Source organism: Cladophialophora yegresii (genome assembly GCF_000585515.1).
Source record: "Cladophialophora yegresii CBS 114405 chromosome Unknown aczIN-supercont1.4, whole genome shotgun sequence".
Classification (NCBI taxonomy): Eukaryota; Fungi; Ascomycota; class Eurotiomycetes; order Chaetothyriales; family Herpotrichiellaceae; genus Cladophialophora; species Cladophialophora yegresii.
The window spans coordinates 2,009,368-2,034,207 of record NW_006913048.1 but is presented as its reverse complement, the minus strand read 5'-3'; the positions used below and the strand labels follow the sequence as shown (position 1 = coordinate 2,034,207).

At 53.6% G+C, this 24,840-nt stretch overlaps 9 protein-coding genes across 9 annotated transcripts; 5 read left to right on the top strand and 4 right to left on the bottom strand.

The window, feature by feature from the left end:
* Nucleotides 1-1,795: 1,795 nt before the first annotated feature.
* Nucleotides 1,796-2,134, top strand: A1O7_06063 (uncharacterized protein; the record flags this gene model as incomplete). Its single annotated transcript, XM_007760069.1, has 1 exon — nucleotides 1,796-2,134. One exon carries the CDS (start codon nucleotides 1,796-1,798, stop codon nucleotides 2,132-2,134), a length of 339 nt encoding a protein of 112 aa, XP_007758259.1.
* Nucleotides 2,135-2,162: 28 nt separating this feature from the next.
* Nucleotides 2,163-3,231, bottom strand: A1O7_06062 (2,4-dihydroxyhept-2-ene-1,7-dioic acid aldolase; the record flags this gene model as incomplete). The annotated part of the gene is made up of 4 exons (XM_007760068.1): nucleotides 2,163-2,315; nucleotides 2,372-2,593; nucleotides 2,645-2,976; nucleotides 3,063-3,231. The coding sequence occupies 4 exons, from the start codon at nucleotides 3,229-3,231 to the stop codon at nucleotides 2,163-2,165; spliced, it is 876 nt and encodes a 291-aa protein (XP_007758258.1).
* Nucleotides 3,232-3,750: 519 nt separating this feature from the next.
* A1O7_06061 (uncharacterized protein) lies at nucleotides 3,751-5,179 on the bottom strand (the record flags this gene model as incomplete). The annotated part of the gene is made up of 3 exons (XM_007760067.1): nucleotides 3,751-4,506; nucleotides 4,554-4,741; nucleotides 4,795-5,179. 3 exons carry the CDS (start codon nucleotides 5,177-5,179, stop codon nucleotides 3,751-3,753), a joined length of 1,329 nt encoding a protein of 442 aa, XP_007758257.1.
* A 1,126-nt stretch (nucleotides 5,180-6,305) lies between these two features.
* Nucleotides 6,306-7,411, top strand: A1O7_06060 (aquaporin rerated protein, other eukaryote; the record flags this gene model as incomplete). The annotated part of the gene is made up of 3 exons (XM_007760066.1): nucleotides 6,306-6,662; nucleotides 6,738-6,920; nucleotides 6,995-7,411. 3 exons carry the CDS (start codon nucleotides 6,306-6,308, stop codon nucleotides 7,409-7,411), a joined length of 957 nt encoding a protein of 318 aa, XP_007758256.1.
* Nucleotides 7,412-7,961: 550 nt separating this feature from the next.
* On the bottom strand, nucleotides 7,962-12,134 carry A1O7_06059 (uncharacterized protein; the record flags this gene model as incomplete). Its single annotated transcript, XM_007760065.1, has 1 exon — nucleotides 7,962-12,134. The coding sequence occupies one exon, from the start codon at nucleotides 12,132-12,134 to the stop codon at nucleotides 7,962-7,964; it is 4,173 nt and encodes a 1,390-aa protein (XP_007758255.1).
* An 879-nt stretch (nucleotides 12,135-13,013) lies between these two features.
* Nucleotides 13,014-14,900, top strand: A1O7_06058 (uncharacterized protein; the record flags this gene model as incomplete). Its single annotated transcript, XM_007760064.1, has 2 exons — nucleotides 13,014-13,155; nucleotides 13,213-14,900. 2 exons carry the CDS (start codon nucleotides 13,014-13,016, stop codon nucleotides 14,898-14,900), a joined length of 1,830 nt encoding a protein of 609 aa, XP_007758254.1.
* A 1,347-nt stretch (nucleotides 14,901-16,247) lies between these two features.
* On the top strand, nucleotides 16,248-17,204 carry A1O7_06057 (ADP,ATP carrier protein; the record flags this gene model as incomplete). The annotated part of the gene is made up of 4 exons (XM_007760063.1): nucleotides 16,248-16,537; nucleotides 16,591-16,921; nucleotides 16,971-17,106; nucleotides 17,155-17,204. The coding sequence occupies 4 exons, from the start codon at nucleotides 16,248-16,250 to the stop codon at nucleotides 17,202-17,204; spliced, it is 807 nt and encodes a 268-aa protein (XP_007758253.1).
* Nucleotides 17,205-18,494: 1,290 nt separating this feature from the next.
* Nucleotides 18,495-19,394, bottom strand: A1O7_06056 (uncharacterized protein; the record flags this gene model as incomplete). Its single annotated transcript, XM_007760062.1, has 1 exon — nucleotides 18,495-19,394. One exon carries the CDS (start codon nucleotides 19,392-19,394, stop codon nucleotides 18,495-18,497), a length of 900 nt encoding a protein of 299 aa, XP_007758252.1.
* Nucleotides 19,395-20,770: 1,376 nt separating this feature from the next.
* Nucleotides 20,771-24,144, top strand: A1O7_06055 (CDK inhibitor PHO81; the record flags this gene model as incomplete). Its single annotated transcript, XM_007760061.1, has 7 exons — nucleotides 20,771-20,878; nucleotides 20,932-21,042; nucleotides 21,098-21,148; nucleotides 21,198-21,338; nucleotides 21,389-21,436; nucleotides 21,492-21,509; nucleotides 21,565-24,144. 7 exons carry the CDS (start codon nucleotides 20,771-20,773, stop codon nucleotides 24,142-24,144), a joined length of 3,057 nt encoding a protein of 1,018 aa, XP_007758251.1.
* Nucleotides 24,145-24,840: the final 696 nt, after the last annotated feature.

The window sequence follows — 24,840 nt, the reverse complement described above, 5'->3', positions numbered from 1 at the left end:
AGGGACTGCCTCAAAGGGACTGCCTCAAAGGGACTGCCTCAAAGGGACTGCCTCAAAGGGACTGCCACAATTCATCTGCCGTCCCCTTTCTCAGACAAGCTCGACAATGACAAGTACAACCATTCATTGTCCATTGTGCGCAGGACGTTACATGGTGTGACGCCGATTGTCCAGGGCGAAGTTCGGACCAGTGTCAAGACATTGGCTGCGCTTGCTTGGCCAACTCCGAATCCTTCCAATATCCTCGAGCTCGACCAAAAGACCTGCGGTTCGAACCAAGAGGCCCGAACATGTATACTTTCAATCGGACCATGCGGCAAGGGTTTCCTAGGCACGGGTATCCCACCATTGCTCGTCGCGTGACTGTACCGTGTCATCTGTCGGAATGGCTATCGTCTCGGGCCTGATGGGTGGTTCGATATTGTGCCAGACGTTGTTGTAGCCATTCTTTCCAGCCGTCGGCTGACTAGACAAAAATCCCACCTTGCGCCAGCACAACATGGCCTGAGTCTCGACTTTGGATCTGGTAATTGTCGAGTGTTGCAGACTTTCACTTGTTCGCCAGGCTTTTCTCTTTCTGAAGGGAGGATGCCTATCACATAAACGGCGAGGGCCTTGGCACACCCTCCCCATGTAGATTGTCCTTCTCACGGCGAGACTGCTCCCACTCTGCCTCGTGCATCTTCGAGATAATCCGGACAGATCGATTGCCTGCGGAGTACTGGTGAAGGTGTTCCGGAGACTGGACTTGTTCGAATTAGGCATCGGACAGGTTTCACAGAACCACCTCTGATATGTACCAAGTTTGAAGTGGTGGTGCGGTTGTCCTCCAGCTTGACAAGTGTCTCTCGCCGCACTCCTCCATCTTTGAGCTGCCTTCCAGTAACCGGGGGGCTGCATGTAGAACTTCTACTTTGCAAGTGCTTCGGGAGTCTGGAGATCTCGTCTCTGACGTGTGCTGTCGCATGTTATGTAATCCTAGAGTGCGGTTCTGGCCCACACGCCTGTGTGCTTAACACATAGTACAGTAGTAGCTTCCACAGCGTACACGAGCTCCTGTTGCGTTTCATCTAGGTCCATCCACAGCGGGGTGGTATCGTGGGCCGGCCGTGCATTGCTCGTGCCCACCCAAAATCACAGGAGAGAGTAAGGCAACACTGAAGGCTCCAGGTTGCCAAGGGGCTGCGCAGTACGGAGTAGGATAGCGTGGAGCGCAATGCGCCACTTACAGTAGCCATCAACTCAGGTATCGAGCCGTTGCCACATCCTCGCGGTGTGCGCCGTCGAAGAGTACCGAGTAAGGTCGGTGTGGTGGACGTTCCCTCGCCCTTGAAGCAAATAATGTGAGAGAGCTGGAGTCCTCTGCGGGCTGGAGCGCAGAATACTTAATGTCCTGTGAGTGTGAACAAAATGTCGAACGCCGATGCCAAAGAGAACTTTGAATATGAAGTTCACAGGAAGGTTGGGAGTACAGCAATTGAGGTAATAGACAGAGGAATGGAAAGAACGATCTGAAATCAAATTCAAGTCAATCGTAAGTAAAGAAGGAGTGAACAACAACAGTTTTCGGAGGAGCAAAGAAGAGACCGTAGAGGGAATAGCTCCAGTCCTGCCGCGATCATATACTCAAAAATCACGTAAGGCGGCGTCGCACAACACATGGCATGCTAAAGCAGCATCGAGCTTGGTGGAACCCCGTCAAGACTTGTGAACGTTCCCATTCGCATCATTGGATCGACATTGTTTTTGCTTCAACGTGTCTCGAGGTATCACAAGCATCGTTTTTCTGCACAGCATGCGCCCTTCCCTAGCTCTGCAGCTTTCAAAAGTGCAGTTGACACTGTTCACACGCGCCACCTGCGGACTCTGCGATGTAGCTAAGTCGCGCGTCGTCGAATTCAATAAGAAACAATCCGAGCCGGTCAAATACTCGGAGGTCGATATCATGGAACCAGGTCATCAAAAGTGGAAGGATGCTTACGATTTCGATGTACCGGTGCTACACATCGATCGCATCCCGGAGACGGGCAAAGACTTTGAACCCAGTCTCGACGCCGCCTGCAAACTTATGCACCGCTTTACCGTGGAGGAAGTGGACAAGGCTGTTCGCCAGGTCGAAGATGGTTCGTCATAAAGTGCGCATCGGGGCGTCATCTGGGTCCCTATTTCTTTTCCTGTTGTGTCACCAGATTTGCTGCGCCGTACGCGGCCCCCTTCACGGCTTGAGCTGCCGCATGGCCATACGAGCCCTTGGCTTTTGACAGCGACTCGGACATAAACACGGGAATGGCGGTCATGTCATTCACGACGGAGATCTGAACGTCACGGTCAGCACAGTCAACGGAACCGCAGGCATGAGATTGTGGCCCACCATCTGGAATCCCTCATCGGCGTATCTCCTGGCAAATTCCCCTGAAGGACAGTATATCCCGGACTTCTTTCCAGCATCTTGAGCGGCCTTCAGAATCCTCGCAATAGCAGCCTTCAACTCGGGACTGAAATCGCCCTGTACCGGGTATCCGATGTTGTTTCCGAGATCCCAGGGTCCAATGAAGAGCACGTCAATCCCGTCGACTTTTGCGATCTCCTCCACCTGCAAGCACACGTTAACCCCAGTGCCGGGCAAATCAGATATTGTACTTACTACGTCCAGAGCCTCCTTCGTTTCGATTTGCACAATCGTCAGGAGATTCTCGTTCGCGTTCTTCATATAGTCGAAACCAGAGAGATCCCCCTTGACGTCGAAAGCGCCCATCGAAAATGGACTGCCAAACCCTCTCTTTCCATAAGGCGGGAACTTGGCTGTCTGGACCAATCTCTTCGCGTCTTCGACAGTGTATAGCAAAGGCACAATGATACCGTGTGCACCGGCGTCGAGCGCTCTCTTGACCATCCATCCTTCATTGGCAGGAATTCGAACAATCGGGCTGACGCCGACGGAGGCTACGGCGTGGACGGATTCGTGCATCTCATTGTCTGCAAAGGGAGAGGGGTCGGTCAACATCGGCTTCTGGTCAAGAGGAGGCCTGCCTCTACGAGGGAAGCACTCTGATGGCACATACCTGCGATGTTTCCGTGCTCGGTGTCTATGCATATCCAGTCGAACCCAGCTCGAGCGATCGTCCTTGACAAATGTGTGCCTGGGAGCATCTGCCATGCGCCAAACGACAGACCAGATCCCGTATTGAGCGCCTTGCGCAAAGTGTTTGCATTCTTCAACACAGTTGCCATGTTGACCGTAGGAAGGTAGGAGAAATAGGTTGGTGGAGCTGCGCTATGCAAATCGGTCGCTGGTTGACACGCACGCGAATATCTATACGCGCGACAGAGAATTAGAGCGAAGACAACAAGACAAAATGCACGGAGATGAGATCTGACCACACGTCGCTTTTCGAGGGGCGCACCTCCTGGTATATTTACGAGCTTGTATGGCTGGTCCACGGCTCGAAATCCGTACAGGCTTCGCCGTTGTCGGCTTACCGACCAAATTGTCAGTGGCGCGGGGTAAAGCCTGCCGATGACGCTGGCGCCCTCCAAGCAACAGCCTGAACAATAACTGACCGAGGATGTTTCTTGGAGTAGGTGTTCGGTGGAAGCTGGACCGAGCATGGCATTCCCCACGCACCCACGGCGCCCCTGTGGCTCCTGCTTGTATGGAGTATCTACGGAGACCTGCCGAAGCACTGCGAGACTCCAGTGAATGTGCGACCAACGCGGTTGGATTGATTCCCAAATTTACGACCATGCTACCTATATCTTGCTACTCCCTCTCGGCCGCTCCAACGTCTTGGTAGCATTGCGATAGTTCTTGACCAGCTGCCGGATGGCCAGATCAAGCATCACATCTTCGCTGCCACCAGGTATCCGGGCGCCGGGGACCTCTCTATACATCCGTTCCGCGATCTCGCCCTGTCCTGTTCGCGTGTATCCGTTACCGCCGAACAGCAGCACTGCGGTCTGAGCACATTCATTCAAGACCATCCCGGCCTTGGCCTTGGCGAGCGCTGTCAACCCACCAAGCTTGACGTCTGCTTCTGCCTTGGTGAGCTGAGTCATCTGATACACGAATTGCTCGACCCAGGCCTGCAGCGACTCCAGCTCTGCGCCTGCCTTGGCCAGCCGATGACGGACCACCGGCTGCTCGATCAACGCCTTCCCAAATGCCTCGCGTTTCATGACATACTCAAACGCCGCGGAAAGAGCGACGCGTGCTTGTCGCGTCACCCCAACAGCGATGAGCAACCGCTCGTGGTTGAAATTGGTCATGACGTAGCGCATTCCCATACCCTCCTCGCCGATGAGGTTCTCAGCGGGCACCTTCACGTCGTCGAGCTCGATGTAAGTTGTCCCTGCGCTGACTTGTCCGGCAACCTTGAGTCGGCGCATGTTCACGCCGGGGTACCCTTTCAACGGGCAGACAATCATGCTCAGACCCGCAGCTCCAGGACCACCCGTGCGGACAGCCATGGCCGCATAATCGGACCAGAAAGCATTGGTGATCCATTTCTGTTACGCGTCAGCCAAATCCTGCTATGTCCGGTGGCTGAGATTACCTTTTGCCCGTTGATGATGTAGTGCTTTCCATCTGGTGTCTTCACTGCCGTTGTTGCGATGTTGGCGACGTCACTACCAGCGCTGGGCTCCGTAATGGCAATACAGCATCGTTTCTTCCCCGGCAGAAGCTCCGGAAGGAATTTCTCGTGCAGCGCCTTGTTGCCGAATTTGATGATGGGAGGAATGCCTGCAGACCGCTGTCAATAACTATGCTGAACCGGACCACCGATGGAAACCCACCAAATGAGTGGCCGGCAGTCATGGAACCGCCTGGGCCAGTGACACCAGGTCTGGCCATTTCGTCCAGGTATATTCCAGTGTGCAAATAGTCCCATTCCTCCACGGGCGTCCCCAAGATATCGTTGATGCCCACTCTTTTCAGCCATTCCACGGGCAGAGGCGCAGGGAGGTTAGGGATCAACATGTTGTGTTTTTTAAACGTCTCAAAGAGATGGTCCGGGACGGTTTCCTCGCGCTCCCACTCCATAGCATAGGGCATTAGGTGTTCTTCGATAAAGGCTCGACATGCTTTCTGAAACCGCTTGTGCGTTTCTTTGTAGTAGGGGGAAGGAAAGCCTGCCAACCAAGGCGGCTCAGAAAAAGGGACGATATTCGACGACGACATTGCGAAAATGCGGCTTGACGTTGAGCAGCTTCGGAGGTTCGATTGATGCAGTTCCCTAGTATGTACGCGAAAGGAGAAGTATCTGAGCTAATACACAAAACTCAGCCCGGCCCAAGATATATTCTCGGTGCGACGCGTCGGGATCGAGGTAAAGCCATATTTCCTAGAGACAAGGAGCTGGAGGCTGACCGACTGTAGCCGTGGACCGACCACCGAGAGATACCTCGGAACGGCTTCAGCTAATTATCTGGAGGGCGCCGCAGTGCGCCGCCTTGGTATCTCGTACCTCGTATCAACCCCGCAGATTCCCGCAACTTCCACGTGATGCAGCACGTGAGATTCAGCCTCGTGACGACATCTTCGTCAACGCTCACACGTGCGTGGCCATTGACACTTCTCACCACCACTCTGGTCGCTTCAATTGCCCTCCTCCCGCAAGAAGCTATTTCTCCAGACTGAGGGAGTTTCGAAAGCCTGTGGGGCTCGCCTTGTCCGGTACCGTTCGAACCTCGACGTCAGTGTTGCGGGAAGCTGCTGCGTAGGTACCACTGGAGAGAAGCTTGCTACAGATATACTTCAGTGGAACGTCATCTCCGCCTTCATCAGCCACGTTGAAAAGGTCTGGATCGTCGCAATATCTCTTCGACTGGCCGAACACGGCCTACATCGTTTTGCCACGGTGCCAGAAACGGGAGGTTCTTATCCCCAAAACAACCACTTTGGTATCGTCGCGATCTGCACTTGCCCTCTGTTCCCCAGTCCACCTCGACAGATGCCATTCTACTGGCCCGTCGCCACGAACTCAATTGTGGTTTACTATGTCACTGGTTCGTCTAGTACTGCATCTGCATGTCACTACACCCAAGGATGAACCAATTGTCCCATCTTCCGAACCTTATGCTACGGCTTCAGACTGTACTTGCACGAGCTGCTCACAACAGCGAAGTCTCATTGAGGTCAATCACTCCGTCATGGCGAACATGGCTGGCATGAACAGCTTAAATATATACCTCGGACAACCATCTCCATGAGGAGAACCCAGCGCTTGCTGCAAGGACAACCATAGACGGTCGGTCAAAAGCAAGTATTCCAGCCCTTTCCTCGACCAGAACAAACAGCGACAACCATGAACGTCGACCGTCCAGCCCGGCGGATTCGCCTCCCATGGCAGAGACGCGAGTCGATACTTCCCAACGAGGACGAGACTCTAGTCTCTCGCCGCGTCCCCCTTTTCAACTTCCTCCCACTCGGTGTGAAAAACCACCTCGTCGCCATGCTGGGCGAGTTTGTCGGGACCTTCCTCTTCCTGCTCCTGGCGCTAGGAGGGACGAATGTTGTCAACACAGCGCCTGAACAGGGCCAACCCGTCGACCTGGCCGCCAACCCTGCCAAGCTGTCGTTCATCGCCCTGTGCTTTGGGTTCTCCCTAGCGGTAAATGCGTGGGTCTTCTTCCGGATTAGTGGAGGACTGTTCAATCCTGCTGTAAGTCATCGTTGTCATCTCCATCCTCGTATTGGGGGTAGTCTAGTGCGCCATGGCTGATTCAACAACGTGAAGGTATCTCTCGGAATGATGATTGTTGGCGCTGTGTCGTATCGGCGCGGCTGCCTTATCATCGTCTCCCAGATCCTCGGCGGCATCGCCTCGTCCGCCGTCGTCTCCTGCCTCCTGCCTGGACCGCTCAACGTCGGCACCTCACTCGGAGGAGGGACATCGGTGGCGCAAGGTCTTTTTATCGAGGTATGTATTCCTTCCACCCTATGACCACAGACTTCGAAACACTCTACTCACTCACGCATGTCGTTTCGCCGCAGATGTTCCTGACCGCCCAACTCGTCTTCACCATCTTCATGCTCGCTGCCGAAAAACACCGCGCCACCTTCATCGCCCCCGTCGGCATCGGCCTCTCCCTCTTCATCGCCGAACTCATGGGCGTGAATTATACTGGCGGATCCCTGAACCCAGCGCGCTCCTTTGGCCCCTGTGTGGCCACCCACTCCTTTGACTCTTATCATTGGATCTACTGGCTGGGGCCAACCCTGGGGGCGTTGATCGCTAGCGGGTTCTACATGTTCATCAAGGCGCTGGAGTACGAGACCGTGAATCCGGAGCAGGATGCTAGTGGGAATGAAGGCAGGGCGTTCGATCCGCGCTCTGGCGTTGAGCAGAGAATCGATCTCGAGAGTGGAGACGGCAAGCCTGGTGCTACACACTCTAATGATGGGGCATAAGCGTTGAAGAGCCAACGCATGGGTGCGGCGGGTTGTGTATTGCAAGGGGTCGAGAGATTAATGTGAAGACCCAGCAGGACTGTATGAGTTGACGCGGATCTCGAGACCGGCGCTGCCGGTCCCTATTTGTGCCCGGTAAAATGCGAGGTGAGCTCACTTAGCCATGTAGCGATATGCAGGAGAGTTTGAGCCATATATGATAATTCATCACGACTTGTCTTGTCACCCGGTGGAACACTTTAATGGCTTTAAGATCTCGCCGACGACGATCGGGATGGGTGCTCGTCGACAACGACGATCGCCTCCTGCAAAAGCTTGTCAGGCTCGCATAGCGAATGTCACCTATCAGGCAGACAACGCTGCAAATCGCATCGCAGCTAGAGATAACGTTGGCTCAGCAGGATTGGGCCATAGACACATAGATACTCTTATGCATACAGGGCTGTACATCTGTGCCAGGAATATACCTTGGTGATGGAGCAATGGTCTCACCTCCAGTCCGGACACTCTCGGCTTCTTGCACATATTCCAATCAAAAGCACCGTGCGCCTTACACACGAATCTTGGTATATTCGTCACGGCAACTGGTGCAGTATTCATCATACCAGTCCGTTAGCTCCTTGCCCACCGCGTCCGTAGAATTCCGGGACAGATCACCGAGCATGATTCCCTCGACGACTTGGCAGCGGCGATGCTCCGCCATCACCCACTGTTCCCACGCAGCCACCATCAATTCTTTCTCGACGCTGTTGACCACTCGCACCGCGACCAGAAGATCATGACGTTGAGACCCCAATCTCTGCCGATTTTTCTGTACCTGTGTGGCTGGGCTGTGGCTTCGTCCTGCATGGATATATTGAGGATCATGCTCGTCATAGAAGACTCTGTAGCACGCACTCGAATCGCGGGCCGGGAGATGTGCGTCACGACTGAGAACCTCATCCAAGTCACTGAGGTATACGGCTCGACTCATGACGGTGTTTGGCGAGACACCGAGTCTAGCCATGTAGTTTCCAGCTTTGCGCTCATGCCACCAATCGAGCGAATCGCGATACGTGTGCCAGCTATTGTATAGTGCAGATAGGACAAGTGCAGCCAAAAGAATTTTGTTTGCGGAGAATGTCCTCGCAAACCACCCCAAGATGCTCAAAAGCGACTGCAGCAGGGTCGCGGAAACACTCTGAGCTGTGGAGATGGTGCTTTGGGCTAACAACCCAGTCATGCTGCGTGTGATCGGCCGTCTTCTCAATCCGATGTTGACAGCTGCTGCATCGACTAGAAGTTGCGTAGTCTCTGTCGAATGGCCCACTTGACCGAATATCTGGATGGCTTTCTTCGTGCGACTATGAGCGCCCAGTTTGCTGACTTGATCCGCAACGAGGTCTACAAGGTCTTGACAATCAAGTTCGAGGTCGTGCAAGGCTTGCCATTCGACGACGCCCCCAAACAACCAAGCCGGGCGGAGCCATTCGACGTTGACAAAGACAGCAAGCTTGCACATGGCTTTGGCGGCATGGGTAATCACAACCTTGCTGACGAGGCGATGATTGTTCCGGTAGGGCAGATGCCACGGTGTTCGCTTGTCGGTAACGACGTAGCACAGATGGTCACTGTTCACGTCGATCACCTGGTAGTCTCGAACCGGGCTGTATGACTCGTGGCCAAGGAGGTTTACCGTTGGGCTGTTGAAGGTCAACTCTCTTCGAAATCGTCCTTCCCCTAGACTCAGCCAGGGTCCTTGCGATATATTCTTGGCTCGTCTTTCACGGTGTAGAAGCTGCCAAAGTAGGCTCTTATCTCCAAACATGACATGGAACAACGCCTTTGCGCTAATGTCGAACTCCTTTTCGACCGCAAGCCGAAGATTTCCAGGCGGCGTATATTTCACCGGAAGAGCAGGAAGCTTGAACTTCGACTCCCGACGTCCTAGTTGGGTCTGATGGAGCGCACGATCAATTCGTAGTGGGCCTTTCAACTCCGTTCCTATGGTTGAAGCCCTGCCTCGATGGCGGGGTCCGCCTGTGTCGACCGGCGTGTTAGGCGACACGTCCTCCCAGCTTTCGAGGCTTGGACTCCGATCAGGAGCTTCACTCTCCATCCTAATCAGAGCCTTCATGATTTCTTCCAAGTCCAAGGGTGCATCAGATACACTGTTTCTGATCAAAAAGTTCATCCGCCTCTGTAGGAGCCTCAACGGCTCCAAAAATGTCTTAATCGTGATCCTGCGTGCACTTCCATCTCCTGTACCTTCCTTGAGATGCAGAAAGATAAAATCGCAATCTCTACCAGGAGCAGCAGTTGCCTCGTCGATTGCACTGAGAGACACGCTAGATGTGAGGACCAGGCCTAGATGGTTGCTGTAGAAATAGACGTCTCGCGGCGTCACATACACTCGGCCTGGGAAATCTTGCTTCTCACTGGGATTCCAGGTCGCTCGAAAAACCATCACCAGACGATCGTCGCGTCTCAAGGACGGGAAGAGAAGACGGAATTGTGCATCCTGCGACTTAAGCTGCAGAGGATAGTAGTTCGGGAACTCAGGTACCAGGAGATCGCTGCTGATTTGCTTCGCTGTGATTCGATCCACACTGATTGTGTTCCTATGCCCTCTCTTGCTCGGGGATGGAGTGCGACTGCGCGTCCCGGTTTGAGGGATACTCAGATCAAGATGTGGTATTGGACCTTGCGAAGGAAGAGCCGAACCGGCTAAAGAAGCGAACGCCCTTGGGGGTGAAGAGGAGGGCACGAGGGTGGGACTTCGCTGCGCCAGCAGCTTCACTTCAGCTCTCTCGTTGCTCTCGGCTCGCTCAAGCCGATTGACATAAGCTGTGCATGAGGTTCCCCATGTGTTGGCGAGAATAGCAGTGGGAATCCCTGTCTTGTCGGGGGCAGGACTCAGGCCGCGCTCACCAGTCATGATCACCGCAGATCGGCTCAGATTCGTTGGCGACGGAACGGCAGCAAGAGTCGAGGGCGCTAGGCTGCTGGCGGGCATATCTCGAAGAGCTAGGGTGAAAGTACTCCGTGGCTTGGGGTCGCCTTCAGGATTCGGAAGCAGGGGGAGACTGGGTCCGACAGGCATTGAGCCGTGGCTAGCTGCTATCAAGCCCGCAATGCCACCTGGAAGATTTGGTGTGGATGGGCTGGGAGAGACTTGGGTTGATGCTGGGCCTTTCCTGTGTAAATCCAATTTGGAAAGTATGCGAGAGGCAGTGTCTCGCTGCGTAACCTCCTCTAACGCTGTGGCCCTTCTCGAGATATCCATACTGGTCTCACGTCCGTGCTCTGCGCTAGGAACAGGAAGAGTATATGACTTTTCCACGCCAGAGATATCGTCACCGCCGGCACCCGGCTGGGTTGAGCTAAGGATAGAAGCCCCAAACTCGGGAACCGGTGGCGCGCTTATTGCAAACGCAGCACCGGCCTGCAGATTTCCGCCGCCAGATGCCATCGTCTGCAAAGCATCACCCTCCCCGACAGCCTTGGATTTGGCTGTGTGGAAGGCATCTATCCAGTCAACAAGCTCCGCCTGTGTTTCTGCTTGTAGGAGAATTGTGTTTTTGTTCGTCTTTAGCTCGAAGCAGAAGCGGCGTTCTTCTGTAGGGGCAGGACGGACATTACACAGCAGAACACCAATGCGCTCGCTCTCTTCAACCCCTGCTGCTGTTGTGCTCTGTAGCAGCCAGCCGAAGACTCCATGGCGAACAAATGCCCACCGCTTCACCCAGAGAGTCCGAGTGGGTTTCCCACCGTATGTTCGCAAAAACAACCAGCCTTGCTTCTCGCCGGTCTTGGAGGCGATTTTCTTTGGGGAACGCTGGAGGGTGGTAGTGCTGGCGCTGTGACTGTGACCCGCGTGGTGAGGAACAGTAGACTGTGTGTAATCTTCCAACTCTCGCGAGGGCCGGGTCTCTAATTCGGCAGCATCTTCCAGTTGTTTCTTTGCGGCGAGCAGCTCGCTGCGGAAGACCTTCTCGCTGGACTCCATCTCTGTTAGCCAGCCCTTAATCCTCTGCATCTCGTCTGCGCTCCGCTGAAATGTAGCCACGGTGTTATCTCGCGACATTCTCATCTCCCGCCACTGGTCAAAGAAGATCTTGACGAGTAGTCTGTCTAGTGCGAAGCGAAACGGTGGGGTCAAGCTGAAAAAGTCCATAATAGCTTTGATGTAGACTTTTCGAGCCTCATGCATTTGGAAAGCTTCCTCTCTCAGCGAGGACGGTTCCTTGGATTTGCCTAGTCCGGCGTATTTGCCCTGAAGTTGCTCGAATGTCTTCTGGGCCACTTCCACCGCGCGGCGCGACTCCTTAAATGCCCGCAGATCGTTCTGCAGAAACTGTCTGATAGGGTCGACGACCATCGGAGACAACCTCTTGACCACCGCTATCATGCTCATCCAGTAGTCCTTGGCTCCATCACCGTACCTCTTCATAGCAAGCACGCTGTAGTCATGGTCCAGCATTGACTCGGAGAGCGAGGTGGGGAGGACGGAATGGCCAATAAAGCCGTTGAGGACATTCTCCAGGGTCAGAGATTCGGTCGCAAGTCGGGTGGCGGCTTTGGCATATTCATCGAGCCACTTTTCGAGAAGGTCGATCTGTTCGCCGTAGTGGACAACTGTAGCACGGGCGGTTGGAGAGTCGATGGCGGCTTCCTTCAGCCCGACCGGAATGAGGTTGATCAGTCTCCCTACCTCGTCGGGAGGTTGCAGCGCCTGTGCCATGGTTGGTGTCACGATCCGAGAGGCGGAGTAGGTAGTGGGGGGATTGAAGTCGAGTGCATGCGAGTCATCGGTCAGGCTGTCTCAAGGCCCTGCGCGCATAAGAAGTGAAGCAATGTCAGGAGAGGGAGGCAAGGCGATAAAGGCGAATCAGCACAGCAGTCAAGCCGCGGTATTCTGATAAGTCTATTGTAGACTTGACAGGTACTACCCGTACAAAAGCGCGTCTCAGGTTGGCTTTGAATCGCACTCGAGTGACCAACGACGTCAAGCTGCGCATCGGCACATCACTACACCGACCGGAGCTGGGAGCCAAGACTGGTGACAACGTCTTCCTGCACGCAACACGTACGCAATGGGGACGATTTGTGTTTGGAAAGTAATACTGTGGCATTCAAGGTGTGAGGGATTTCTAGATAAATTCATATCATGAAGGAACCGAGAGATGAGTTCCGCAGGGTACGCGCCCATGCCGTCAAGTCACATGTGCAGATGAAGCATTGCAAAGATTCACGGCTGCGTCAAGTCCACATCTACTCTTTAGAGTCGTGATAATTCTATGGGCCTGGTATCGCGTGGTTAAGTTGAGTCCTAGGAGCATATCTGAATGAGCAGTTCAACATAGTCGGTGACAACTTCGCCTGTGTTTGACACTTGCTCCTGAAGGTACCTCCATTAGGTAGGCGAGAGACGATATAATTGTGGAGCAAAGTCTACACAGTACGAGGCACAACAATCTTGCCAAGCCGTCGGTGTCTCCACTTTCCCTGCGCATGCGGAGAAACTTTTCTGAGTATTGCGAGCCCTGCCACCCGAACACAGAACCGAAATCGTAAACGCACAGAGAAACCGTCTTGTGCATACCCCAAACCCCGTGCGGCCATGGCTCGCGAGTTGATGAGTGGCGACTCGTCCGATAGCGAGGACGGAGGTGCAGAGATCCCATCCAAGCCGGTGATCAAGGTCAATGAGGAATACGCCCGCCGCTTTGAGCATAACAAAAAGAGGGAGGAACTGGCGAGATGTACGAAACCGCCAATAGACGCAATCCAATCTGAATCCATACTAACTTCCGCCACAGTAGAAGAGAAACTTGGCAAATCCTCGAACACTCGAAAGCGCAAGCGGGACGAAGCCGACGGCGCGGGTGGCGACGAATCTGGCTCTGATGAATCAACGAGCGAGACCGAAGATGAAGGGGAATTCGCTACCGAGGCGCTCGACAGCGAGATCATGGCTACTATCAACGCCATTCGTTCGAAAGACCCCCGAGTTTACGATGCGTCTGTCACCTTTTATTCTCATGGCGATAATGAGCGAGAGACGAATACTAAGACTAAGAAGGAGAAACCAATGAATTTGCAAGACTACCATCGACAGAATTTGCTTAATGGGGGCACTGTCGAGGCCGAAGAAGACGCTGCTCCCTTGTCATACAATCAAGAGCAGGAGCAGTTGAAGAAATCAATCATTGGCGAAATTCATGCAGCTGCGGCCCACTCCGATGGCGAAGATGAAGAGGATGGCTCCGGCGATAACAAGTTCTTGGTTGCGAAACATAAGGAGAAGCCATCTACGAAGCAGCAGCCTGTTTTGGACATTGAAAGCGCGGCCAAAGACCCCGAGACATTCCTGTCGAACTTCATGGCCTCCAGGGCCTGGGCAACTTCGGATGCTGCTACCCTCCACCCCTTCGAATCAGATGATGACGACGAGGAGCGTCGAGCAGAAGAGTTTGAAGAAGCATACAATCTCAGGTTCGAAGATCCCGAGAAATCAAATGAGAAGCTGCGCTCGCACGCAAGAGACTTGGCCGCGAAATATTCGGTGCGAAGAACCGAGGCGAATCCGAGACAGAAGAAGAGAGAGGCCGAAAAGGCAAACAAAGAAGCCGAAAAGCAGCTGCGAAAAGAAGAGAAAGCTCGCCTGCGTAAGTTGAAGATTGAAGAGCTCGAGGAGAAGGTGCGGAGAATCAAGCGAGCCGCTGGTATTCGAGCCAAGGATATCCGGCCTGAAGACTGGTCGCACTTCGTCGACGGTGACTGGGACGGCAAGATGTGGGAAGAAGAAATGCAGACGCGCTTTGGTGATGAATATTATGCAGAGCAAGATGCTGCCAGCGAGAGCGATGCCGAAGGGAAGAAGCAGAAGCCTCGCAAGCCCAAGTTTGAGGACGACATCGACATAAAAGATATTGTTCCCGACTTCGAAGAGGACGAAAAAGCGGAGTTCAGCTTGACAGATGAAGAAAAGCCGGCAAAGAAGCGGAGGAAGAACAAAATAGAGGACAAGGACGACAAGAAGGACGCAAGGAGAGAGCGGAGGATCATCGAACAACTGGTCGATGACCAACTCCAGATGGAACTCGATGCGTCCGTGTCAAACCACAAGAACGCAGCTGGGTTCAGATACCGAGAGACATCACCAAAGAGCTTTGGTCTGACTGCCAGAGACATCTTGTTGGCCGAGGACAAAGCCTTGAATGAGTTCGCCGGGCTGAAGAAACTGGCATCTTTTCGCGATCCAGAGAAGAAACGCAAAGATGCAAAGAACTTGGGGAAGAAAGCGAGACTAAGAAAATGGCGCCTTGACACGTTTGGTAATGAGGAAGGTCTCAATGCGAGCAATTTGATCCCTCCGCTGCTGGACGTCCAGGAGGAGCTCGACGAGGACGAGGCTGGAGTTGACATAAAAACGGAAGGAAAGAAGAAAAAGAAGAGAAGAAAGAGCAAGAAGGCGAAGGTTGAAGTCGACGCTGTGGCTGGATGAAGATATCCGAACGACTGTACACCAATTCAGGGCTTAACACTCTGCCATGCATGAGACGTGTATTCACACACAGCATGTGACACGTGTCGAAGTGTACACCGTACCTCGTAGCACATTGAATTCTGTCCCTAATCGTGAGGTGCATAAAGAGCCGCACTTCTCGAAACAAGCTCTACCTCGTACCTGCTGCAGATCTAGAGGATTTTGTGGACCGTGGAAAAAATGAACTCTGGTGCTTTGCGGTTCAATGGGCGGAGGGAGCAGCTGAGAAAATTATCTCATGCCAGACTGGACAACCCCGAGGCAGCAGCCGGGCAAGCGCGATAGGGGCAACGGTTGCTATGGGGTGGCCCAGCCGCGAGAAAGATTTGGGTGAAATGGTGTGGATGAGGTCCCAGCCAAAAATTTTGATTGCAGACGATAATTGCCCGGGGCGGACCTGAGGGCCCTTCCTGCTTGGGGGTTCGTTGGTGCTGGTCGCTCGGGAAGACCGCGCACCGCAAAGCACAATGATGTGAGATCAGGGCCTTGCCGTATCGGGTTTAGCACCAGTCGAGCTCCAATCCCTTTGAAAAATAACTGTCCGCTTCAGAACTTCAATTCTCTCTTTTTCGCATCTCTGCATCTTCCTCCATCCTTGGACCCATCATTTCCTTCCCTTCTCTCCACTCAATCGTAGTCGTCAGTCCCTTGTAACCACCGTCAAGATGGCGAAGGGGTAAGTCCGCGCTCATTCCCATCTCATTTCGCAGGTCTCTCAGCCAATGGTGGTGCGGCCACCTCCCTGAGCTGCATCCGTACCATCTGCGTCCCGATCAATGCTTGCAGGAGCCAAAGCTAACAGCTCCTTTTAGTGATGTGAACCAGGCCGAGAAGTCCTTTATGGGCATGCCCGGTAAGCCATAACCTCGACGTTGCCGGACTGCAGTCTCGGAGATCCGCTTGACGACATTTGAGGTCATGGACATCGGTGGCTAACAAGTTGGAAAGGCTTCGTGGTTGACTTTTTGATGGGTGGTGTGTCCGCTGCCGTCTCAGTAAGTATAGCATTCCTGCGGTCCGATCATGAAAATATCGAAATCTAACGCGAAAACTGCTAGAAAACTGCCGCTGCCCCCATTGAGCGTGTCAAGCTCTTGATCCAGAATCAGGTATGCCAGCCTGCGACTCCGTTGCCTGCCCTCTTGGATACGTTCACATGCGATGCGAACATTCCCTCCTTTTCCCGACGCGACTGCGTCAACATTGGTTGAAGAATTCGCTTATCAAATGCTCCTACCACGATGATGACATAACCCTCGGCCATGCGATGAGGAACATCAACTTACTCTCGAATCACAGGATGAGATGCTTAAAGCCGGTCGTCTCGACCGCAAATACAACGGTATCATCGACTGCTTCAGCCGAACCGCAAAGAGCGAAGGTGTTATGGCTCTGTGGAGAGGTAACACGGCCAACGTCATCCGATACTTCCCTACCCAGGCCTTGAACTTTGCTTTCCGCGATACCTACAAGTCGATGTTCGCTTTCAAGAAGGAGCGCGATGGATACTGGAAGTGGATGGCCGGTAACTTGGCTTCCGGTGGTGCTGCTGGTGCCACTTCCCTGCTCTTCGTCTACTCTCTCGACTACGCCCGGTATGTGCCACGCCATGTGTTAGTCGTTTTGATATGCTGCTAACTATACGCAGTACTCGTCTTGCCAACGATGCCAAATCTGCTGCCAAGGGTGGCGGTGATCGTCAATTCAACGGCCTTGTCGACGTCTACCGCAAGACTCTCGCCTCTGATGGTATCGCTGGTCTCTACCGTGGTTTCGGTCCCTCCGTTCTTGGAATCATTGTTTACCGTGGTCTTTACTTCGGCATGTACGACTCGATCAAGCCTGTTCTCCTTGTTGGTCCTCTTGAGGGCAACTTCTTGGCCTCATTCATGCTCGGCTGGGGTGTCACCACTGGTGCTGGTATCGCTTCTTACCCTCTTGATACTATCCGTCGTCGCATGATGATGACGTCTGGCGAGGTATGTACACCACTCAAATTCAAGTGAACAAGTCTAACCAGTTGCGCAGGCCGTCAAGTACAAGAGCTCTCTCGATGCCGCCCAGAAGATCATGGCCGCTGAGGGTGTCCGATCATTCTTCAAGGGTGCTGGTGCCAACATCCTGCGTGGTGTCGCTGGTGCCGGTGTGCTCTCCATCTACGACCGTACGTGACTCTATTCCATCGTCTAGTACTATGCTAACCATTTCACAGAGGTCCAACTTCTCATGTTCGGCAAGAAGTTCAAGGGCGGTTCCGGCTAAGCGCTTCTACACCTGACCGCGACGATCCTGACAAGCGATTCATGCGATCGCAGCAGTGGTGTAGCAATGCATACACGGTGTATTGTAGTGCCTTCAGTCGGGAGGTACAGAAAAAGTGTACGATGAATTGGTGGAGCAGCCGTGGCTGCAGTTGGCAGCACCCGGGGGATGAAGAGAGAGGATGAAGCACATCTTGCAAATAGAGACATCAACGACCACACAACGGAAGGGGACTTACGAGGGATCATGGGTTCGCGTTAAGCAACTTTCTCGTTGAGACAGTCGTTGGGGGTATTGTTTACAATATGCAATGGGGTTTCTGGCTTTCCAATCCTTCGCTCCTCACACTCGTCATACACTCGCAAATTGTACTTTAATGTCTCGGCCACGCCGTTCTCAGCTTCTCCGTCGTTGCTTTCAGAGAGTGCTCATTCTCACTGTGTGTTGCCTGCCGTCATGACTATATCGCATTCAGCTGCCTATGAAGATTGAATAAGAGTATCAGCTGCCTGTTTGTGTGGCCGGTGGGTGAGTACGTAAGTGAATGAGTGAGTGAGTGATCCGAGTCTCACACCAACTTGAGTTTACCCTGGCCCAGCCTGCTTTACCCTCGTTGGACTCTCCCCATTACTGCCACGCCATTTCCATTAATCAGTCTCTCGCGCAGAAGCATTCGCTGTTTGTGGCTCACTTTGGTACTCCATGAGCGCGGCGATATAGACTATAGTTGAAGTAACTTCTCATGTATACGACGGATCTACTCCGGTACGTCCCATTCACCTCGCGCCTCGCGTCTCATCTGAACCCTGAGGTGCTACTTCGATTCCAGTCCTTCGATGTGCAACGCTGACAAGGGAATAGGACAAGAAATGTGCGCCAAAGCCACGGGAGGACTTGAAGTCCTGCAGTAAGCCGATTCTGTTGCTTGCACGCTGTCTACTCTGCCTCTGGTGCGTCAGTTCCTGGTATCTGAAGACTGGTCATGATTCCGACGCTTCCGGCCTGAACGGTATCATTCCACCCATCCGTCGTTCATATCAGCCTCTCTGTGGCAGTGAACGGCAGAGCGCAAAGACATGAAAAGTCTATTGGAGTGATGGAAAAGATGCCGTGAGCACGATCCACGGAGTTATGTTGCCACATGGCCCCTCCCTACAAGCTGAAATGCAGGCAGCTATCCGAGAGCCAAACTTTCAGTTGCTCAAAGGGCCGAATGTGAACCCATGACAAGTCGCAGGGGAAACCATACCTAGGTACCATAACTTTTCGGCCACATCTTCCTGCCTGCTGCTAGCGTTCATCTTCCTGCCCATTGATGGTGTTCCAGATTTGCTTCTCGGTCATGCTGAGTCTCTTCCCTGCGGCTCTTGCCCACGACATGGCCGTCTGCACCACCGTGTTGTCACCATTGGCGCTCCCGCTGGGCGATCCTCCAAACGTCCATTCCAAATCTAATATTCCAGCTCCTCTTCTCGTTGCCGACAGGGGAGAAAGCGTGGCCTTGTAATCCGTCTCTTGGCAGGACTCGATCGGCCTGTCGTCGAAGGAGGAGTGGTGATCCTGTTGGTAGCCAGGAGGGTGCGAGAGATCGTGCACGTCCGCCGGCGCTTGTGGAAGGGAGTAGTTTGGCGATGCGTAATTGTAGCTTGGGCTTGCGGAAATCGAGGTCACCCCTGCGGCAGGGACCGAGCGTATGGGCGTACAGACTGTGCCGTAGTGGGTTTGGGGTTGGATAGGGAGAGGAGGTGAATGCTGGGTTGGTGTTTGCGCTTGTGTTGGCGCAGCGGTCACCCGTGGTAGCGAAGCGCCAGCAGATGGTTGAGGAATGTCAAGAGGACGTGGTGAAGTCGGCGCGGACGCTCGTAGGGTGGGACTGATGGAGTACAGCGACGGGATTCCGCCCGGCTGTGGTGGCGGAGGGGAATTCTGTGACAGGGAGTGCAGCGGCGCAGTCGGTGTCGGATTGCATCTGCTGTTGTGTGAGCTGGCCGCCGTGTTTGTAGGTTGAGGGATGGCTGCTCGAGAGGGTTGCGATGGAGATGCGCCAAGGGTGGGCTCTGTCGAACTGGGGCGTGGTTCAGCAGCAGAAGGTGTGTATCGAGCGCCAGCAGTGCTGGGGGATGTTCCGAACGCGTGCGCAGGGGGATTGGTGTTGATAGGCGAAGCCGTGTGGACTGGAATCGGTGCCATTGCGTGCTGCTTTCTCGGTGCTCCTAGACTTGCTGGATCAAGGGAGATATTTGATTCAACGGGAAAGAGAGATAGGAACAGATACTAGGGATGGAAGGACAACGAAAGCAGTATACTCCTGTCTCGCGCTCCCAGAAGGGTGATGATGTAGGTGGAAGGCCGTGCGTTTGCCCTCCGAACGGGACTCCAGAATGCGGCTGCAAGGACGACTGGCGTCATTGACCCTTGGAAAGATGCGCAGACTCACCACTTCCTCGTAATCGACGACCGACCACAACAAGGGCAGAGCGCGACGTCGGGGTTGATAGATGGAACGAGCGGTCTTTAATCCGGCGACGTCGAACAAAGCGTCTTTGTTGGAGCCTGACACCTCAGCTTGAGCAGACTTGGTGCTTCTCTGACACAGGCAGGGAACTACTGTGAGACGTGTCTTTCTGTTTCCATCTGCCGCTTCCGGCAAAAGTACACAGCCAAGCTTGCGAGTCAGATTCTTCGTATATCGAAGTGGCAGGGCTGAGACGAGGTTACACAAAGAATGTGGCCGTCACCGCTTACGGACAGCGAGTCTGCGTTGGTGCTGCTGACTAGACGAAGTTGACGCAGGCCAAGGCGGGCGGCTCGATGTTGCGCCTCGACGACGCTCATTGGCCTCTGCCGCACTGCATGGATGCTAGCCAGAAAAGTCAATATCGCTGCCAAACCATGACATTCATGTCAGTGCCGGCAGCATGCATGAACCAACCTGGACTGCCCGTGTCGCCTGTGGGTGTTGTATTCCTGTCTACTGTGCCTCAGCCTTGTCCAAATCAACGTGACGCGCCGTGCCGGGACGAGTTCTGTTTGGGTTGGTCTCTCCTCGTCCAACCATCTGACGGTTTCACGACCTTCTCCGCCGGGACCGCGTGCTTGATCCGCATCGTTTGATTCGCCCATCTGTTTTCTCTATACCAGCCTGTGTGCTATTCCCACTGGCCTCTCATCACCCCCCAGACACTTGTCGTTCAGACGGGCCTAAGCCGGCTTTATCCAAGGCGGGCGCGCCTAGACCCTGGCACCGAAAAATTCGACATGGGATCAATGTTGCATTAACTGCATCGATTTCTCAAAAAGAAAGCTTCCGACGACGTATGAAGCTGGTCTTGGGGGCACATTATTTCCCACAAGGCTACTCCTTTGCCCAATGTACGACAGACCGCTCCTTGCACCTTCTGGATTTGGCCCTGTCGGTTCCTGGACCATCTCCCGATCGAACCATCGCTCACCGCGGGGTAGGATATAGCCTGGTCGAGCCGACTCTTTCCCGTGGTCACCGGCGTCTGAGCCAGTGCCTATGGTCTAGTTGCACGCAAAATGTACGGCTCTCTTCTCTTCTTATTATGTCCGAATTTAATGAAACCAGGAAGTTCGGCAAGCAAATCCAACGCCAGCAGTTGGATCTACCCGAATATGCCGCCAGTTTTCTCAATTACAAGGCCTTGAAGAAGGTGGGGCCAGGCCATGCAACTCCCTCGAGATTTTCTGCTCATTTCGCTTGCAGCTCATCAAGCAACTCAGTGCCACTCCTACCATTCCCGCACAGAGCGGTTCCACAGCAACCGACACACAGGCCGCCCTTAGAGCGAACAAAGAGGTTTTCTTCTTTCGACTGGTAGGGATATAGAGCTGATCACTGTCTACGCACGTTTTCTGACCCCAATCTCCAGGAGCGCGAGATAGAGAAGGTCAATGGCTTTTATCTGCAAAAAGAGGAGGAGGTACTTCAACCTGAGCCGATTTTACCACCTCGAGGCTGACTACTTTCAGTTTTCACTCCGCCTCAAAACACTACAAGACAAGAAGAGAGTCATACAAGCAAGACTGGCCGCCAGTTCGAGGCTTTCTGCAAGTTTCGCAACGTTGGTCGAGGGATTTCAACAGTTCGACAATGATCTCAATAAACTTCAAGTGCGACACAGGCTCAGTTCTAGTGGTACTTAGAGGCTGACGCAGCGCAGCAATTTGTGGGCGTGAATGAGACGGCAATATCGAAAATCCTGAAGAAGGTTCGCTCCATCTGCCACTTTTGGGGAAGTTGACGCTGTAGCTAACCTATGCTAGTGGGATAAAACGTCAAAGGTGAATGGAGGATGCGCTTGTCTGCTTACTGGACTCTTACTGATTGTGTGACTAGTCAAGGACGAAAGAAATCTACCTGCAGCGAGCCGTCGAAATCCAGCCATGCTTCAACCGAGATGTGCTTCGAGAGCTCGCCGATAAAGCCACCACCGCCCGACTCGACCTAGAAGCATGGGCCGAAGGCGAAAACATACAGTACGAGGTGCCGAGACCTCAGGATCGCACAATCGGTCAGCGTGTGGGTACAGAAGAAAGTGACATTGACCTACAGATTTTGCAGGCATCTGCCGCAGGCAATGTTGCAGCATTGCGCGAGTGGTTTTTGAGGTTAGGCACTTCACCGGACGCGCGCGATCGTTTCACCCGAATATTTCTGGCATCAATCTCTGAGGCGCCCGACGAATCCTTAAATGTCTTCTTCCATTCGGGACTGATTGACATCCATGCAGAAGACGACATCAACGAGCGCAACTGCTTGCACGAGGCGACGATATATGGCAAAGAAAGTGTATTGAACTATGCTCTCGAAAATGGTGTGGATCTCACGCGCGTTGATGCCTACGGGAGGGTGCCCCTACATTACGCATGTCTAAGAGGAAGGATTGGTATGGTGGCGACGTTGTTGGCTGCCGGACCGAGCACAATTGACCTGAAAGATCACGATAACTTTACCCCTCTAATACACAGTATCGTCCGTCATCGCATCGACTGCGTCCGTCTTCTGCTCGCCAACAATGCCAGGATCGATCCCCAGTCCGACAACGACCACATACCCCTAAACCTGGCATGTCAGCATGAGTCGATCGAAGTCGCAGGTCTGCTTTTGGAGAGAAATGCAAGACTACTGGCCGATGCAGAAGGCCTCTTCCCTCAACATCTTGTCGCCCGCTCAAGTCAGAAGCCCGACCTCTTGTTACTGCTTAGACAGCACGGAGCCGACCTCAATCAACGGGACAAGCTGTATCAGTGGACACCACTGTTCCACGCAGCAAGCGAAGGCAGAGTCGAGTGCTTGCGAGCACTGCTTGAGAATGGTGCAGACCCAGAAGCTCTTGACGAGAAGGGTCTCACGGCCATGTATTACGCGACCTGGGAAGGCCACTTGGAATGTATGGATCTTCTGTGGGCGCGGACCAGCCAGCATCGTGCTGAATGGAGATCTTCCACCAGACTGGGAGTCGTTGCTCCTCCCCACAGTCAGATGCTTGCGATGGAGATCACTCCGGAAGAGCCCGCTGCGATGGACGCAGATGGCATCCCGGACCTCTCGCTCCCACCGCCAATCATGCCGCTACGTCGATATGGACACAGCTTCCTCGACACCAAAACATTCATCGCAATCAACTTCGACCGTGCAGCAAAGGCGATACAGTTCTTTAATGAGGCGAGGTATCCTGCCGCACGCCTGACAATCTCTTCGAAGACCTCCGACCTCATCCCTCGCAATCTGATGCTTCCAATACAAGAAGACTCAAGGTCTGTCTATTATCAGATAGAAAACCTCAGCACTTTCTCCTTGGATTTCGAGATTTTCCCGACCTTCGGATCAAAAGTCATCGCCAAGTCAGTTGCGCTCCCTGACGTCTTCCAAGCAATTGACAGCAGCGCTGGGAGTTGCTGTCTACCCTTATTCGACCCGAGACTACGGGCCGTAGGGCAGCTCCAATTCAATTTCCAGGTCATCAAGCCTTACCCTGGAAAAACGCTTGAAATCACACAATTCCCGTTCTATTGGAGGCAAACCAGTGCCTTGGATGACCAGGGCGGATCGATGACGGGCTCAAGTCTCTCGGGCGACTACCTGAAGATCACCGTGCAACTCACCCGTGACAGAGTGCCGGTCATATACCCGTCCTATTTCGTGCCGCATCACAATCTCGAGGTCTCCCTGTGTCAGCTCACATATGACACCCTTGCGAACCTTGGCATGAATGGTAACCTTCTCCTTAACGATGGAGCGCCGGCTCTGGAAAGCGTCAACATCATCGACTGGAAAGAGCGCCTTTCCACGTCAATCTTTACCCTTCGCAACGTTTTGGCTGCTGTGCCGGTCCAGCTCAATCTCAATCTCCACATCCTGTATCCCTCCAACCATGAGGATCTCAACCTCGGAGTCTACTCAAACATCGACATCAACACCTTCGCTGACGCGATCTTGACCGAAGTGTTTGATCATGCGCGGGCCTTGCGAACACTCTCTCCCGACCTGACGCGATCCGTCGTCTTTTCCTCCTTCAATCCCAACATTTGCACCGCGCTGAACTGGAAACAGCCAAACTACCCTATCCTGCTATGCAACGATCTAGGCCGCCTGCAGAGCGCCCTGCAGTCATCGAGTAATGCCCTCGAAGCAGGGCTCGCACGGGGCACGTCCATCAAGGAAACTGCTCGCCTCTCCCAGATGAACAATTTCATGGGGCTGACTTGCTCGGCGCGGATCTTGCAGATGGTCCCTGCTCTGACCGAAACGATCAAGCAAGCCGGATTGGTCCTTGTCTCCGATGCCTCTGCGGAGGACACCACCGCGCATGGCCTGGAAGCTGACGGTGCAGTTTTCGCGATGAAACCGGACGGCGTCAGCGGTGTTATGAAGGCGAATGGTATTCTACGCTTCAATGAGACTGTCGACATGTAGTGCGCGTCGACCTTTGTTTGCTGATGCCCGGAGATCCTTGAGCGGCAGGATGGAGCTCAGTGCTCGCTCAACCTGTCAGGGAAATAATGAGCTCCTTCCATGGAGGATATGTGAGAGACGGCGCTATGGGGCATATGCGTCGGTGATTTTGAGACCAAGTCATTTGGCCTTGACTGGAATACCTTCGGGTAGGGGCGGTATCTTCTTGCATAGCTAGCAGGTGCGCAGGCTGAGGTGGGTCAAGAGCGCAGTGTGAAGACAGCGACATATGGACAAACAGATTTGGAGATACAGTACGAATGAATAGGCGTCCAATCGGACCATCGGCTACAAGAGAAGCACCAATTGAAAAAGGACTTTTCCAAGCCTCGCGCTTGCCTGTTGGATTCCGACACGACCAAGCTTTGTCTACCACACATGTGTGCATTAGTAAATGTATCTGTTGGATGGGATGTTCATAAACGAAGTCCCTGCCCAAAAGCCTTTAGGGGGGTTACAAGACCGAGGCATGGGCAATGAGACAGCATCTCGCGTGAGGGAGTGCATTTGTTAGGCGGGGCTTCACATGATATGCCTCGTATGTAGCTAGGAGCTCAATGCCACATGCGTGGAAGTGATATCAACACATTCCGATACTGATATCAATGTATCTCGGTATGAGCTGAGGCGAGAGTAGATTTCCAAGGCTCGTCTCCC